Source organism: Etheostoma cragini, chromosome 24, assembly GCF_013103735.1.
Source record: "Etheostoma cragini isolate CJK2018 chromosome 24, CSU_Ecrag_1.0, whole genome shotgun sequence".
Classification (NCBI taxonomy): domain Eukaryota; kingdom Metazoa; phylum Chordata; class Actinopteri; order Perciformes; family Percidae; genus Etheostoma; species Etheostoma cragini.
Window position 1 is genome coordinate 8,819,894 of NC_048430.1, and position 17,909 is coordinate 8,837,802.

The following is a 17,909-nucleotide window of genomic DNA, read 5'->3' on the forward strand; positions in this document are numbered from 1 at the left end:
CCCCCCCCCCCCCAAACTCCTCCTAGCAAAGCAGGTGAGACAGTCCTGGGTATAAATGTAGGCTAATGTGAAGCAATCAATCTTCTCCTCTCTGTGGCTGACAGATTGAGTGGCGGAGGAAGGTTGCAATTGAAAAAAACTTGGATTGACTGTTTTCATTGCACATTGCAACCATGGGACTGGGAGTAAGTATTGGAGCCTTTTCAAAGGTTTTGGACTAGTTTCTTGGGGACGTTTTTTGGCCTATTCATTTAAATGGCAATGTCTTTTGTAATTGTCAATTGTCAATTGTCAATTGTCGATTTGAACATGCATGTTGCTTTTGGCAACTTCATGCATGCAACGTTGCATTGAAAAGTTGCAGCCTTCGGAACTGGCCCGTCTGTTTTATGTCAATGAGTTAAAAACTGTCATTTGGTCGAAATGGCAGAGTTTTGGACGGAAGCGCGTAGAGCACCTGCGAGCACGGTGTATGGATGAGCGAGCTAGAGAGGGAGCGGCATTACTACAATGAATGCCACTAGAATGCAACTTCTTTTATTTATAGTGTCAATTTATAACAAGAGTCATCTCAAGACACTTTACAGATAGAGTAGGTGTAGACCACACTCTATAATTTACAAGGACCCAACAGTTGTAGTAGTTCCCCCCAGAGCGAGAAACAGTGCAACAGCGGCGAGGAAAAACTCCCTTTTAGGAAGAAACCTGGGACAGATCCAGGCTCTTGGTAGGCGGTGTCCGACGGGTCAGTTGGGGTTGAACTGTAAAACAGAAGTACAGTACTGAGTTGTTGCTATGGAAATTATACACCTTCTCTTCCAGTTGCATTGGTCTAAACTGGCAGGTAAACTGGTCTAATTTTAACTTGTATCACAGCAAATATTTGGTAGTTCTTTCTAGGCCCGGTTATGGAAGTAGCTGTTGATACTGCTTGCCGTTCTTGCTCTTGCTCTTGCTCTTGTAGATTATTTCCTTTCACTTTCTTCAATCCAGAGAGGGAAAGATGAGTACAACCTGGCGAAAACCACGGATGGTGGGGGAAAGAAGACGAAGAAATCTCAAGAAAAGAAGGACATGGACGATTTGAAGAAAGAAGTTGACCTGGTGAGTAAACAAAGGTTACACAGACACACCTGGTCCTCACCTTAGCCCACATAGGTGTAATGCTGCTCCCCAGGTCCATCATCCGTCCCTTCTCAATTGCACACCATCCAACTCTTTCAGTCCACTTGTTTTTTTCGTATCCCTCCTCCTGCTCACCTGTGGGGAGGGAAAATGTCATTTTTTTAAGACTTCTTTGTTTGGGTGAGGAGCAACATTCAAAACTAGTCTAACAATCTTAAACAAATGAAAAACAGGCATTTCTCCTTAACCCTCTTGTTGTCCTCGGGTCAAATTTGACCCAGTATTCTTTTTGAAGTTTCAGAAATTTTGTGTTTCAGGGAATCAGCGTTTCTTTCAACCAAAATGTCAAAAATAAAAACGTGAATGGTTCCGTACATTTCTCTAAAAGTAATCATCAGTTCACAACTTTCACTGAATGTAGGTATTTTACCAATGTTATGATATTTGAAGAAGATAATTGATAAAAGAGCTAAAGTGACAAAAATGTCACAAAAATAAACAAGAACAAAAACACATAAAGCATAGGAAAAACAATTGGAAAGCTCCTGAATATTGACAAAACGTCGAAAAACGCATAAAAAATGTCAAAAAACGCTTATTAAATGTTGTAAAAAAAAATACATATATATATATATATATATATATATATATATATATATAGATAAAACACAGAGATTAAGTGACAAAAGCTTCTCATGGTTTAAATTTGAAAATTTCATACAGTAAAACAAAACGTCGCATGGCTTATGGGAAGACAACACGAGGGTTAAAATGACCTAGCCACAGTGTAAATATCTCTATGGGTAATACAACTTGTTCATGATTTGGAGAGTGTTCTTCTTAGAGTCCAGGGCAGATTCTTTCTCTTAGCATCTTGTCCTCCTCAAGTAGTCCTGCTGTCCTTTAAAACTGCTGCGGCTGCTGCGGAGAAGAAAACAGGCCTCCTCAGTCATGGGTACACACACACACACACACACACACACACACACACACACACACACACACACACACAAAGACTTCATCAAACACACACTGGTCCAGTTCGTTGGTCACTTTCTTTAGCTTTTACAAGCGTGTAACCAAGTCTTTCCTCCTTCTCGTCACATCCAGCGTTGTCCAAGGCTACAGTGAAAAAATGTCTTGTAAATAAAATCTCATCAGCAAGAGTGAGCCAATAAGCATGCAGGATGCTTCAACCAAGATTTAATCATTCTGATTGGCTGTCTATCGTTACATGTCGTAAAGATATGCAGGAAAAACTTGCAAGTACTGGGCTCACATAGTAATAGCAGCCGAAAAATATATACTTTATTTGTATCTTAATGTGTAATGTTGTGATTTTTCTTTGTTAAAATGAAATTGTTCAGGAGTCAGTATTGAAGTCACCTTGTTAGTATGAAAATGTTTGTTACCATAACCAGCCTTTGTGATGGCTGGATTCGGTTGGCTGGATGGGGGCTGACTGTGAATGTGTCTCCTGAGCTATTGTCCATTCTCGTCCCTACTGACGTCTCTGAGTGCCGGGGGAGTGAGGCATACAGACGGGGGTGTGCTAACTGACTCAATTTGATTAGTCATCTATCTATTTAGCTAACATTACGTGGAAAAATAAATTGTGGGTTAGTCAAGTGCAATGGTCAAATCAATTGTACTAAAAATACACTTTAGAGCGTGTTGAATGATGTAACCTCATAACCACAGACAGGTGTAATGCTGCTATAAGGTCCATTGCCCCCCCCCCCCCCCCACCACCCCCTCCCCCTCCATTTCACACCATTCAACTCTTGCTGTCCTCCTGTTTTATTTCCCCTGCTCATCTGTGGCCAGCTTATATTTGTGGTTGGCCTCCACCTCTCATAGGTTAAAAGCATGTGCATTAAACAAGTTGATGGATAAAAAAGGTCACATGCTGCCTCTAATCCTGCCGAGTAGGCTCCTCCTCCATCTCCTCCCTCACATGGAAAAGTTCATAAGCTCTAAACTATCCTCCAGACTCAAGATTTAGTTACTATTGGTTCTGGTGCAGGCAATTAGGGCATACCTATTCAAAAGAGGAGTAAAAGTCAGAGTGAAAACATGCAAGATAAAAAAAAAAAACACAACATATAAAAAGCATGCAGAACACCAGAGCAACAGCACTGAAACACACTTTCACATTAATGATTTATCTCTTCTTAAGAACTTAACCATTCAAATGTCCTGCTAGTCATCAAAAACTACAATCCTAATAATAATTTTCTGTAATTTTTCTGTATGATCAATATAACCTAGTTTGTTGCAGACATGCTGAAGTGAAGTATCTTAGAAAAAACTAAATTACAATAGGATATGAATGCCATTTTGTAATTGGTTCTTTAATTACTGTGTGTTTATTCTGCCTCTGCCCAATGTCAGCCACCAGGTCACGGAGTGCTGCAGGTTATCAGGCAATACAAATTCCCATCTAGATGACATATTAATAATTTTTTTCCTCCGTAACTTAACTAGATCTCAAAGTCCTGCCGCCTGCTGAAACACATCTCAATGCCATAGCAACCGTAACACTAGTCTGCCATAACCTCCCAAACTTAGCATATCATTTACTACAATTAACAGCAGGCGGTGCCTTTAGTGTCCCTTCCAACTGCTGAAAGTGCATTGTGTCTCCAGAAAATGTAACTCTAAGAACAAAAAAGGGCACCATTGATTCAGTGTCGTGTATATATGAACTTCAAATGTCCACTTTGAACCTTGGTTGAAGATTACCTAACTATTGGGCAGTAGTAAAAACGTGTAGTTGGGTCTCCCTGGAGCCAATGCTATGCACCTGTAACCCCACCAAGGAAAGGGTTAACGCAAACGCGGTGTTGGCCAATCGGTGGTGGTTGTGCCAGACTCACGCCTTATGAGTCTCTATCTAATCTGTGAGAGGGAGAGCAGGAGGGTGGTGGTGAACTTTAGTTGGTAGTCCCCAGAGAAGAAGTCGTTCAGTTTATGGCCCAAATTAGAACCCAAATGGAAACGTAAGCGACTCAAATTGCTGAGTTTTAGAACATTGGTCGTCATTACTGTGACTTTAAAAGTGTCAGGTTTAGTTCCACCATAGTCTCAAAAAACTTTAGCTGATGTAGTTCAGTAGCTAGCTCAAAGATTATCGGCTAATGACATTATTTAGCAAGGGGGGGTGTAGAGTTGGCACTGTATCTGTGTCACATTCTTGTTTGGGGCTGAGCCCCCCTAAAGGTCTGATCCTAGAAACTATTCCCAGAGCAACTTAAGATAATATGTGGCATATTCCGACAGAAAATGCCACGTATATAGCACCATGTGTTATTTAAGTACGTGTAACATTGAGAACAAAAAGCATTTCAGAAGTGCCATGCAAACATTATTAAAACTAGTGAAGAAATTTCCATAACCGGTTTCAAAAGAAGTGCTGACAAACAGTCAAAAAAAGCAAAGAGGTGTGGGGCATGTGGTGACACAGGATCCATAGCACATTTGGCATTATGACAATGCAAATGGTGGCAGTTGAGTCCTTACCATGCAATTGCACCAATCTTCTCCACCAGCCACAATAAGTGTAAATGTAACTGCTAAAATATTTGAGTGCCATATTACTTTTATGTAAATGCATATTTTCAGTATAATTCAATTCCATTTTTCAATTATAGTACTTACGTATAGTCCAAGATGAGAATGTGAAACATTAAAAGGTCAGTGTAAACTTGTACCCTTCTGTTATAATGGGACACAGATTATGGTCTGAGCTGATGCTTAATTCATTCCCTCAACCATTTATTCGTTTATGTAGTCATTCATTCATTCATTCGTACAAGTATCAGTGTATTACTTTGGTGACCTTGATTGCTGTTTGAACCATGTAGAACTCTCAGGTTGTCGGGGACAAGTCTGCTTCCTTTCCCCACAGTTACACCTAAACATAGAAAAGAAGCTTTCAGTTTTATTATGCACCACATATCTGGAACAAAACTACCATAAAACTGCAGACCGTCTGCGTATCTTGCCTTGCCTTGGGCGATTCCATAACTAACTGAGCTCAAGGCAGGTTAGCTCTTGTGTTTGTCTGCAAATATTCAATCCTCAGCCAACTCTAGTTTTTCTCGAATGACTACTTTGACTAATAAATATCACACTGTGTGCACACCAGAATGCATGCTAACTTATTTTATATGGGATCTGGGTAGGAATGGCAGCAGTCTCATTTTGGTCACCTGAAGTGGCCTCCATTTGCATCCATAATCATGACCCGCATGCATCCATAATCTGTTGGTCGCCCCCAGATGATCGATTTTGCCTTGTCATTTTTGTGTTGCCTGTGTTCCTCTGAAGGACACAACAGGACAGTATTTATAATCCTAAAAGGAAATAATAGCTGTTTTTTTTTAAATGACAGGGATTTTAGCTTGTTTTACGTAATGTCTCTCAATCTCTCTCCCTCCCTCTCTTTCTCACTCTCCCTCTCTTTCTCTCTCCCCATAGGATGATCACAAGTTAACCTTGGATGAACTTCACAAAAAATATGGAACTGACCTAACCAGGGTGAGTACTCTGCATGCATGTGGGTGTGTTTGTTAGTTTTTGCGTGGTTGTGAGCAACAGAGGCACATGAGCCCAGGGGCCAGAGAAGAACTTACTATGCACAGAAAATAGGCAGACTAGTGAAGATCCAGCCACTCACTGTCAGCGGACAATTTGGAAAAGAATTGAACTGCTCCGCTCTGCTGCCAGTGAAAATCCCAGTTTATACAGTCTATGGTGAAAACCCAGTGTAATGCACAATGAGACTAAATGTATGTTTTAGTTGTTTTTTCAAACCTGTGACAACTGCCCCACTCTCATTTCCAACCCATCACATCCCGTCCTGGCTGTTAGCCACCTATGTCGTGCGCAATTCACATTGTTATCAACCATAGTTATTCCCTGATACTTCCCACCTCCAACCCAAGTAGATCGATGAGGGTTAACCCATTCAAACACACATTTAAGCTTAGTATAACCTTGGTTGAGCCATTGGTGTGAAAGGGTATTATATTTCACCTCTTACCTAGTTCTCTTTTTCCTCTGTCAATCTGCCTGTTAAACCTGTATTTTCATGTCTATTTTTAGGGTCTTTCCAACAGCAGAGCAAAGGAGATCCTGCTCCGAGATGGCCCCAACGCCCTCACTCCTCCTCCCACAACGCCTGAATGGGTCAAGTTCTGTAAACAGGTAAATGTCACTTCTTCTGAGTTGGAATGACTTTTTCCTGGAATTCCGGGACTATGCAACATTTTCCATGCTAAACAGAAACCTATATCACATATTTGAATGTCAATGCACATTTACTTTACTGTTGTTTTATCTGGTTTCCAGCTGTTTGGCGGTTTCTCCATGCTGCTGTGGATTGGTGCGCTTCTCTGCTTCTTCGCTTTCACCATCCAGACCATAACAGAAGATGAAGCGGCCAACGATAACGTAAGGAGGTCTTTGGTAGAGCATGATATTAATTAAAGAATTAAAAGCACAAAGATGAACGACTGACAGTCTTTTTTTCCCCCTCGCTGTAGTTGTACCTGGGTGTGGTGCTTTCCTCTGTTGTCGTCATCAGTGCATGTTTCTCCTACTACCAAGAGGCCAAGAGCTCCAGGATCATGGACTCCTTTAAAAAAATGGTCCCACAGGTGATTTTCTCTTGACTTTTTGTACCTTCATGTACCTCTATGTCACAACGTTTTGAATAAGAAAACAGGATAATTGAAAAATTCATGTAGTTACTTACATTTCTCAAAATTTTGCTCAAGAAGGAAAGAGCCATATTGCCTCATCATTACCACCCTGATGACTCTTTTTTCCATTTATCCTCTGATTTCTTGTTACTGGGAATAAAAGCATAAATAACTCTGGTCCAAAATACCCCGAAAACCATACGTTTCATCTTGGTTCTCATAGCAAGCCCTGGTCATCCGTGAAGGAGAGAAGAAGATGATCAACGCTGAGGAGGTGGTGGTTGGAGATTTGGTGGAGGTGAAAGCCGGAGACAGGATCCCCGCTGATTTTAGACTCATCTCTGCTCACGGCTGCAAGGTTCGTACCTCAAACATTGTTATTAACATCACATATGGAGCAGTGGCTTTAAACAGCACTTTATATAATACACACAGTATGTATGCATTGTTATAGTTTAGTATAGTTATACTTTAAGTCAATTGAGTCTTCAAATTACATTAGTTGAATTCCCATCATGAAGTTCTTTTTTTACCAAAAGGTTATTTCTAATTGGAGTACTCCATTTCTGTTAAACAAATAAACTTTAATAAGTCATAAAAAGTTTGTGTTTTAATTATTGTTATAAAGCATTACACTTATTCATGAGTGCTCATGACTATACTCAGATATTGCTATAGGCAGAATAAAAACACATTATAAATGCATTCATAATGTATTATACACACAAAGTGCTGGTCTCTTTTTGTATATAATGCATCATGAATGCATTATACACTATAGAATATGTAGAATATTATGGTACTTGACCTTATAAGTCATTATAAAATGTTTTTAAAAAACATTGATGAAAAACATGATTATTTACGAGTGCTTATAACTGTACATAAAGAGCATTATAAGCAAATTATAACACATTATATACTATGTTTATAATGTATTATAGAGACAGGCTTCATAGATAGGGTTACAACACGTTTCTTTCGAGTGACTCAAAATCACATCATTTTAGGCTAGTTTGTTCCTTAGACAGAGTTTTATTTTAACTCCAACATTTGTGCTCTACTTTTGTTGGTCCTGTGAACATCATGTCCTTTTCACTTCTCTCGATATCTTTGGTATTTTAATCTTGTTTTACTTTTTTTACTCCTTCAGGTGGACAACTCCTCTCTGACTGGTGAATCCGAGCCTCAGACTCGTACTCCAGACTTCTCCAACGAAAACCCTTTGGAAACCAGGAACATTGCTTTTTTCTCCACCAACTGTGTTGAAGGTAGAGAACTGACAAAAATCAGACAACACAGAAGTTATGCAGACTTTTAAATAGATTAAAGTTAAATCCAAGATGGAGGGAATTTAAATGTTAAAAAGATTTCATATATTACAAAACTTATAAAAGGGCTTCATGTAGATGATATGAACTCATGGTAAATAAAAGGAAGTTGCAACCCCACTTTTTTCATGTCATTTGTATTGCTCAATAACTCTCTGCCTTCCTTCAGGTACTGCCAGAGGAGTCGTCATCAACACTGGAGACCGGACTGTCATGGGCCGTATCGCCAGCCTTGTTTCCAGTCTGGAGGGCGGCAAAACTCCCATCGCCATTGAGATAGGACACTTTATCAACATCATTACCTTCGTGGCAATCATCCTGGGTGTTACCTTCTGTATCCTCTCACTTATCCTTGGGTATGGCTGGCTGGAGGCCGTCATCTTCCTCATCGGTATCATTGTGGCCAACGTGCCAGAAGGTCTCCTGCCTACTGTCACTGTGAGTTTTTATGGCCAAATGTCATTCTCTCATTCATTGATACAAAGACATATATTATAACAAATAAAGATATTATAGCTGTGAACATTGCTTTCTGTCTCTAGGTGTGTCTGACCCTGACTGCCAAGCGTATGGCGAAGAAGAACTGCCTGGTGAAGAACTTGGAAGCTGTCGAGACCCTGGGCTCCACCTCCACCATCTGCTCTGACAAGACCGGCACCCTGACCCAGAACAGGATGACCGTGGCCCACATGTGGTTCGACAACCAGATCCTTGAAGCAGATACTACAGAAAACCAGAGTGGGGCCTCCTTTGACAAGAGCTCTGCTACCTGGGCTGCCCTGGCCAGAATTGGTGGACTCTGCAACCGTGCCGTCTTCTTGGCAGAGCAGACCAACGTCCCCATCATGAAGGTGAAAAGCTTGTAATAATAAACATGTTATATCTGATCCCCACAAAAGGGTCTATTTCCCCTTCTTTCTCTCCTTTTTGTCTTCATCTGTTCTGTGGAATTAAAGGCCAAAATTTCCCCCAAATGATTTTCAGAAAAAGAGTCTAATCAACTCACCAGTGGAGGAAAATAACAATGGTATTAACTTTTGGTGGAACAAAAACTATAAATCTGGGTATGTAATAAATATAATAGGGTATAAATGACCCTGATCAACTCATAGACTATTTGTCCTCTACACAACATGTTGTTGACCTGGATAAGAGACCCAGATGAAACCTGAGATGCAGTGACTGTGTGGGATGTGACTTGCCATTATAACTTAGAAAACATTAGAGAGAGCTATACTGCACTACAAATCTTTATAAAGAAGCCCTCTACCTAAATATTTTCAAAGACATATAGCTGCAGCTATAGGAAGAGATGGACACACAGACTCCTTGATTTAGTTCTCAACGGTACTAACAAGTTCATTTTTTTTTTTCAAACTCAAAATCATTTACATAAGGGAATACTGCAACAATGTTACTGATGCATCGTTAAATTTCAAGTGCTGTACTCTGTAACTTAGCCTACTTTGGATGTATTGTGAGCTAAATTGGGAACTAAATGGAAGGGGGGCATTATTTCATGAAGGCTTCTTTCGTACAACCACATCGCATTGTAAAGTTATTTTATGATTAAAATTGTCATATTACATACCTGCAAAATTTGCGAAAAATCCAACTTTCACCTTTGCTTAAATCCTCAGAAAGATGTAGCCGGTGACGCCTCCGAAGCTGCCTTGCTGAAGTGTATTGAGCTGTGCTGTGGATCAGTTCGCGGCATGAGAGACAAATACCCCAATATTGCTGAGATCCCCTTCAACTCCACCAACAAATACCAGGTAAACAATCCACAGAGTTTCCCATAGCTTTCAAATTTGTTTAACATATACTGTACGTATGGAAAAGGTTCAACCTGTCCATGAGAGCCAAAGTCATGCAGAATTTAATCGTAAAAAATCTTGCAAACATGGCATTGTAAGACACTTGCAACGGTTTTGGAGGGCATTGTTGATTTACACCGTCTAGTGGTTGGGTCTTGCTCCATCAACCATTTTTGACAAATGAGCATTATTAGCATAGTTAAGAATACAATTGGGAATGAGTTTTTTTTTAAATACAATCTTTCTATTGTCCAAAAGCTCTCCATTCACAAGAATTCAACTCCTGGAGAGACCGGCCACCTGCTGGTGATGAAAGGTGCCCCTGAGAGGATTTTGGACCGCTGCTCCACCATCATGATGCAAGGCAAGGAGCAGCCTCTGGACGAAGAGATGAAAGACGCTTTCCAGAACGCCTACGTCGAGCTGGGAGGACTTGGGGAGAGAGTACTGGGTACAGCGTAGCTCCATTCTACAGTTACATTCTTATGTCTTCACTAGTGTGTTGAGAACCTGTATGAACTTATGACGAGCATTTTCTTTCCGTCTTACCCAGGTTTCTGCCATTTTCACCTGCCCGATGAACAGTTCCCAAAGGGCTTTAAATTTGACACGGATGAGGTGAACTTCCCCACTGAAAACCTGTGCTTCATCGGCCTCGTGTCCATGATCGACCCTCCTCGTGCTGCCGTACCTGATGCTGTCAGCAAATGCAGAAGTGCTGGAATCAAGGTTTGTAGCTGTAGTCTTTTTAGTTGTATAATTTCAAGACCAAAACCACACTCATGTCTGTGTTAATACTTAACTTCTTCTCCCTTAGGTTATTATGGTCACAGGTGACCATCCGATCACAGCCAAGGCTATTGCTAAAGGTGTGGGTATCATCTCTGAAGGCAACGAGACAGTTGACGACATTGCAGCCCGCTTGAATATTCCAGTCTCCGAAGTTGACCCCAGGTTAGTACACTTACTAAAGCTTAGTTTTGAGTGTTCTTATGGCACTAAATATTTAAATATAATATGGTTCATGTAAATCGAATGATGTTTGTCATTTAAGGCAGATTTTTGTTGACAGCAGGGTGCGCTATGACCAAGAGTCAATCTTGACCTATAAATGCCCTCAGGCCTGGACCCTTGTCAAATGTGGGAAATTTCAGCCAAATTGGACAATGTGCACTAAAGTTACAACAACTTATTTCTTCATCAATTAATGCTCAAAATGCCCGCCACGCTACACCCACACCGTTGGACAAAAAGTTTAGTTTTTCATCGGTAAGGTCTTAATTTGACCCTGACCGATGAAACCTCTAGGAGTTTTTTTTTCAAAGTATGAGATGTGGAAATGGCCGAGATTGCACTAATTTTGAACTTTCAATTCAAAATGGTGGACTTCCTGTTGGGTTTAGGGTATGGCTCCAATGAGCTTTTTTCTATGCCTTGACATGCTACATACGTGTACCAAGTTTCGTTAGTCTACATTACTGTTACGTACTGCAGGGGCTGAATTGCTAGCGAGACATGTTTGTGCACCTATTCCCCACACCCTTAGAATACGTACATTTTCATCAGAATTGATGCTGCCATTTTTGGTGAATTTTTGAGTATGTTCAGCCCCTCAAAAAGGCAATCCATTTGCAGAAAAGAAGCAATAATAATTCCTTCAGTTTCAATGGGTCCTTCATTGCTGTCGGTGCTTGGGCCCTAAAAGTAAACTTGAAGTGAGATCAAGAAAGAGAGAAATGTCTCTTTTTAGATAAAACTGAAAGTTTTCCTTTGGAGGCATAATGAAGTTGGAACAAAGGTAATAAATTGCAACAAACCACGAAATATCTCAAAATGTTCATAATCGCAATGATATTGTACAGTTACATAAGTATTGTTACATAAGTATGGGTACAATACCGTATCTTGAGGCCTGTGGTGATTCAGGCCCCTTCTTGTACTAATACAGCAACATTAAATCAACGTTGGCTGACGAGGCTCTGAAATCTACTCAGCCAAAAAGGCTTTTGCCACAAATTCACTGCAGACAAATATATCTAGGGAGTCTCTGAGCTGATGGCTTAACTCTTCATCAGTCGGTTTAGTCTGTTCAGATCACAGTCACACCGCAGAAATATTGTCACCAAAAATAGACATTAAAAACTCATTCTGTGTGGAATCCTCATGCAGGAAATTATCGTTGGTTAAGATCAAGACCTTAACGAACACCATGGTGACTGGATGGGGATCACTTATTACTTGGTAATCACTTTACCAAGAGCCTGGGTCTGACCGAGGTTTCCTCGCCACTGTCGCAATGTTGCTTGCTCTGGAGGAAACTACTAGAACTGTTGGGTCCTTGTAAATTCTGGAGTGTGGTCTATCTGTATAGTGTCTTGAGATAACTCTTGTTATGAATTGATACTATAAATAAAATTGAATTGAAGTTGAATTGAACTTATCACTTAAATGACAGTTGTGAGAATGTTAAAATCTCCAACTGTTGCCTCTGGATATCATTGGTACCCACGTGGACTACCACCATATCCACTGAGAGATTGGCCTTCAGTATCTCCAGTATCCTGGCAGAGATGTTGTAGGACACACAGGAGCAAAGTTGTGGAGGATTGCGTATTGACATGCCTGACAATGGAGTCCCTGATAAGAGTAGAAATCTTCTGTTCATCCAGTATTGAGAACTTAGGCAGATGTCTCAGGCTGGAGGTGGACTAGCAGGTGATTTGCCACTGTGTTGAACCCAATTGTATTTTTGTATTGCCCTGATTATATCCCATTCTCAATAATCTATTTAAAAACAGGATGTGGGATTACAACCATTTCCTAATGCTGCTGTGATTTCCTTCCCAGGGATGCCAAGGCCTGCGTTATCCACGGGGGTGAGCTGAAAGACATGAGCCCAGAAATGCTTGACGATGTCCTGAAACACCACACTGAAATCGTCTTTGCCAGAACCTCCCCTCAGCAGAAACTTATCATTGTGGAAGGTTGCCAGAGACAGGTCAGCTTCAAAGGAAAATTAAAGAAAATTTCACAGACACACACTGGGATCAAAAACTTTTAGAAATGTCTGTAGTCCTAGAATTAAGTCTTGCAGTGGACATCTTATCACTGCTTTCTTCTCTCTATAGGGAGCCATTGTGGCTGTGACAGGTGATGGTGTGAACGACTCTCCAGCTCTGAAGAAGGCCGACATTGGTGTCGCCATGGGGATTGCTGGATCTGACGTCTCCAAGCAAGCTGCTGACATGATCCTGCTCGACGACAACTTTGCCTCCATTGTTACCGGAGTGGAAGAAGGTAAGACTTACACCAAGGCTTATACCTGCAGAGATGTGGAATACAGACTGCCAAAAACATTGATGTAAGTGCTTGATTTTTCTTTTAATATTAATTTCTAAATGACTTTCTCAGGCCGTCTGATCTTTGACAACTTGAAGAAGTCCATCGCCTACACTCTGACAAGTAAAATACCTGAGATGTCACCCTTCCTCTTCTTCGTCCTCGTCGACATCCCTCTGGCCCTGGGAACCGTCACCATCCTCTGTATTGACCTGGGAACTGACTTGGTGAGTTTTTTTAATGAAGGGACAATAGGTGATATTTTTTCTTACTTTAACAGTTTTTCATCATAGGAATGTATTTATGAACTCAAATGTGTGTGACAAAGAGATTGAAAATACTGATGAGGTTTTCCTTTTTTTTATTTTCTTATTATCTCCTAGGTCCCTGCCATCTCCCTGGCTTATGAAGAAGCCGAGAGCGACATCATGAAGAGACAGCCAAGAAACCCCCAAACCGACAAACTGGTGAATGAAAGGCTTATCAGCATGGCCTACGGACAAATCGGTAAGTGTACATAATGGTACCTAAATTAAATTTAGGTGACAGAAATAATTGTTGTTATTTTGTACTTTTCTATTATGTTGAACCTTTTCCAAAAGACCCATCAAAGTGCTGTTCTTCTCTGTTAGGTATGATGCAGGCCGTAGCTGGCTTCTTCACATACTTTGTGATCCTGTCTCAAAGTGGTTTCTACCCCATGTCGCTGCCTGGGATCAGGATGCGTTGGGACGACAAAGATTTAAATGACATGGAAGACAGCTACGGACAGCAATGGGTCGGTAACGCTCATGCTGGATGAATGGTTACGTTCATTTACATTTTTAAGGGTAGAACAGAAGAAGAAATTGAGCTAATCTTTTTAAATGTTGTATTCACCAGACATACGAGAGCAGAAAAGTCCTAGAGTTCACATGTCACACAGGTTACTTTGTCAGTACTGTTGTGGTCCAGGTGGCCGATCTTCTCATCTGTAAGACCAGGAGGAACTCTATCCTGCAACAAGGAATGAAGTATGTATACAGACTTAGAAGACCTTTAAGTACACACAGTGACTTTCAAACATGTATTTTTAGACATGATAAAGTGTTATGTATTTGGTGTAGCCTGACCTTTGTCTTTAATGTCTTATGTTTCAGTTGGGTTATTAGACAATAACAAAGTTTTGATAACACGCCAAAACATCTCAGAGTGAATTGTTTATGTACATTTATAATTGTCATTGTAAACAATAATCACAGTGTAGAATAATCTCAGTAATGAAGTGATACATATTAGTTAAATTTTTCTAACAATTTTGGCTCTTTGCTTCCACAGGAACCGTGTCCTCATCTTTGGTCTATTTGAGGAGGTAGCTCTGGCTGCCTTCCTGTCATATTGCCCGGGCACAGACGTTGCCCTCAGAATGTATCCTCTCAAGTGAGTAAAACACACACACACAACCTTATATACACATACTAGTTTCACTAATAGATTATACTGAATCTACACTACAATACTGTTTAATTTTCCATGCAAAAGGTTTTTTTTCTTTGCATGTATGCAGGCAAATCTAATTAGCACACTGTGCACTAGGTTTAGTCTTATTAAAGTGGTCATCCATGAAATTCTTTTTTTTCTCTTAATTTACTGACATTAACTGCACTTGAAGCTTCTTGCCAACATTGTTTTCCTTGTATTCACCAATTAGCTTTATTATCTTGGGGATTATCTTGGGGATAATAAAGCTGATGGATTTTTTTTTTCTAGTATCGCTGATAAATTTTAACGGCAGAATGAAGCAGAAGTGCTATTGTAACAATCTTCCCGCCAGAGACAAATACAAAGCAGTAAAAGCAAGTTTGACTGATTGGTTTAGGAGTTTCACAAGTATCTGTAATGTCCTCCTTATTGTTTATACGTAAATGGACTGCATTTAGAAAGTGCTCCTCAAAATGCTTTTACATACTACATACACTGGTACAGACACCATTCACACACATATTTATACATTTGTGGCCGAGGCTTAATACTAAAGAAAGTCCAAGATTTGCAGAAATTTGCAATTTTCTCAGCAAAATTTCAATCAGGTCATTGTCACTCAGGTCCACCTCTCAGATGGGAGGGGTTGGACTTCAGAGCTGAGGCCACAACTTCACAGTCAGTCTCACTCAGAGTGTTTGCAGTCACAAAGTATTTTAATGAAGTTGGGGTTACTGAGCAGCTCCACTCTACCCATCCCTGCTGTTGGGCTGGACATTTCCATAAATCCAAAAAAGCTTAATTTCAAATCTCCATGTGATTTTCTGTGTGCTAAATCTCTGCGTCTGTGTCATACCTTAGGTTTTCTTGGTGGTTCTGTGCTCTCCCCTATGCCATCATCCTCTTCTTCTATGACGAAGGAAGAAAATATATCCTCAGAACCCACCCAGGCGGTAAAACCTTTTCTCACACTTCTTTTTTGCCTTTTGAGGCTTTTGTATTACACATGTTCTCCTTGGTGGAGGTGGTGTGTGTGTGTGTGTTTGTGTCCATGATAAATGTGCAAAAATCAGACAGAAAGAAATCAAGTTCAACTGACACAGTTTACATTTTTTGGGATTCATTTTGGGATTTTTTCACTGTGTAGATGACCCAATGCTATTTTTAACTTGGGCTGAATTAAGTTTTATAGTTTTACTCAAAAATGGAAATGAGCTAAGGGAGTTTTGGCCTTATGTGAAACCTTTCTATTTATAGTGTTTCATGCCTAAAACTATAAGGCAACTTTGGGCTCAGTGAGGCCTGGTAAAAAATGCTAAATAACAGCGTTCACACCGTGGACTCACACTGACTTCTAATATAGTGTTATTTGATTGTGTGCATTTCTAATGATGCGACACGAGCCTGCCCGGTCAGGTCAGAGTTCACCTTTTAGTCATATGTATGGCCTCAAGTATGATATCATCATTTTATGAGTAACTGTGAGACAGAAAGTCCTCAGCCTCCATGTCCCTGCAGGACAAATCTCTTAAAGGCATCACAATGAAAGTCTCGACTCTAGATGTTCAGGGCGTGTCCTGCTCAAGCTCCCCAGTCCGGTCTTATTTCTTTGAATCAGGGTCGATATGAGTGATGATAGCATTCTACAGTCTGGTTATTATAAAAAAAAGCTCACAGGAGAATTTAGACCCGCAAATGTGAGGCGACACATCCAAAAAACTGTGTCCCTGATTCCGTCTCTTTTGGTTTCTAGGTTGGGTGGAAAAGGAGACATACTACTGACACAACGACACACAAGTCATTTACTGCCATGTCATGTCATATGTGTCCGAGATGTTGGTCGGACCCAAAAAACACAAAGCATGGATGAATAAATATAGATGTATTGATGTCAATGTTTTGATATGTTATTCAAAATAAAACATTTTCCGTACCATTGTACATTAAGGCTTTTTTGCCACACTTTGTTATTGCTTCTCTGACGTAAAAGTAAAAAAAGCTCTGAAGTAACAAAAAAAGCAGAATTTTTAGGGATTTTAAGCACGGCATTTTTTCGAGGTTCAATAGCTATGCATCAGGGAGTCAGGTCCGGTAACCCATGCAGTGGGATTATCCACCTCATTAGTTCCTAAATTTTAGTTCTGGAGACAAACTTGATTTGAAGAGGATGTGTATGAATTAATTAATTCATTAAAATAATGCAATTGTGATAATGAGAGTAAGAATTATCCCCACTTCACAGAGCAAATAGGATGTTTTTGGACGCTTTAAAAACCTGCATGAACAGCTCACATACAACACATCCTCTCACACAAATACAAGTGCATCAAAAAACCATAATTTAAATCAAACGTTAGTGTTAGATTAGCTGTGTATACTTGTGACTGTCTAAATAGCTGACCATCACTATAGAAATCTGTTACTAAACTGTTTAAAAACACAATTGTAACCATTACTTTCCCAGGATTTTATCTTTACTTACCAGATATTAAAGGAAGGGTTGTTATCTATTTCCAATATACGGTCACTTTTTTGATATTGTTTAAAATGGTCTTTACACCCAACAGCAATACAAATTATTTACGGGCTCTGAAACAGTAATCTGTGACTGCTTTAATTCTGTAAAAAAACAAAAAACAAAAACAAACACCAAACACTACGTTGCTGTCCGCTTGGAAAAAAACAACGAAATGCCAAGCTGTGAGCCAGAGCTCAACGCACAGGATGCTTTCCAGAGTTGCTTCAAGTCTACTGGAGAATGGAGGACAAAACCGAGCTGAAGTTGAGTCTTCCATCATGGTCGCCTTCTTTCTGTTGGACAGGTAAGTTTATGTTTTGTTTGGTTTTCTGGGGGAGGGGAATGTTTGGTGTTTTAAGCCCCCAACGTCGCCTTCCAGGCAGCGCTGCCTGGTGGACACTAGGAGTAGGCAATGGTTGGGGTAAGGGTCAGGGTTAAGGTTAGGGTCAGGGTTAGGGTTAAGTTAGGGTAGAAACGTTAGGGTTAGGGTTAGGTGCCTTGAAGTCAACAGTTGCAGCGCTACCTGGAAGTCAGCGTTGGGGACTTAAAACTCTGGTGTGTGTGTGTATGTGTGTGTGTGTGTGTGTGGGGGGGGGGGGGGGGGGGGGGG

The 17,909-nt window shown here is 40.4% G+C and overlaps 2 protein-coding genes across 2 annotated transcripts in view; both read left to right on the plus strand.

The window, feature by feature from the left end:
• The first annotated feature begins 80 nt into the window (after positions 1-80).
• Positions 81-17,909, plus strand: part of LOC117939435 (sodium/potassium-transporting ATPase subunit alpha-1) — a 37,757-nt gene continuing 19,928 nt past the window's right edge. The window contains exon 1 of the mRNA XM_034864780.1: positions 81-185. Coding sequence (XP_034720671.1) covers positions 174-185 — 12 coding nt within the window. The 5' untranslated portion in view covers positions 81-173. The remainder of the gene's footprint in view (positions 186-17,909) is intronic.
• Positions 108-16,578, plus strand: LOC117939437 (sodium/potassium-transporting ATPase subunit alpha-1-like). The gene is made up of 23 exons (XM_034864781.1): positions 108-185; positions 994-1,104; positions 5,608-5,667; positions 6,235-6,336; positions 6,481-6,582; positions 6,675-6,788; positions 7,057-7,191; positions 7,987-8,104; positions 8,334-8,602; positions 8,707-9,015; positions 9,805-9,939; positions 10,240-10,432; positions 10,535-10,710; positions 10,799-10,935; positions 12,829-12,979; positions 13,110-13,278; positions 13,393-13,547; positions 13,704-13,827; positions 13,953-14,098; positions 14,203-14,333; positions 14,638-14,739; positions 15,643-15,734; positions 16,535-16,578. The coding sequence occupies exons 1-23, from the start codon at positions 174-176 to the stop codon at positions 16,561-16,563; spliced, it is 3,072 nt and encodes a 1,023-aa protein (XP_034720672.1). The 5' UTR covers positions 108-173; the 3' UTR covers positions 16,564-16,578.

Bases quoted from the DNA above. Each gene is read 5' to 3' on its own strand.
- LOC117939437 (XM_034864781.1), top strand. The intron at 9,940-10,239 runs GTAAACAATCCA...ATTGTCCAAAAG, and splicing joins ACTCCACCAACAAATACCAG to CTCTCCATTCACAAGAATTC. The intron at 14,334-14,637 runs GTATGTATACAG...TTGCTTCCACAG, and splicing joins ATCCTGCAACAAGGAATGAA to GAACCGTGTCCTCATCTTTG.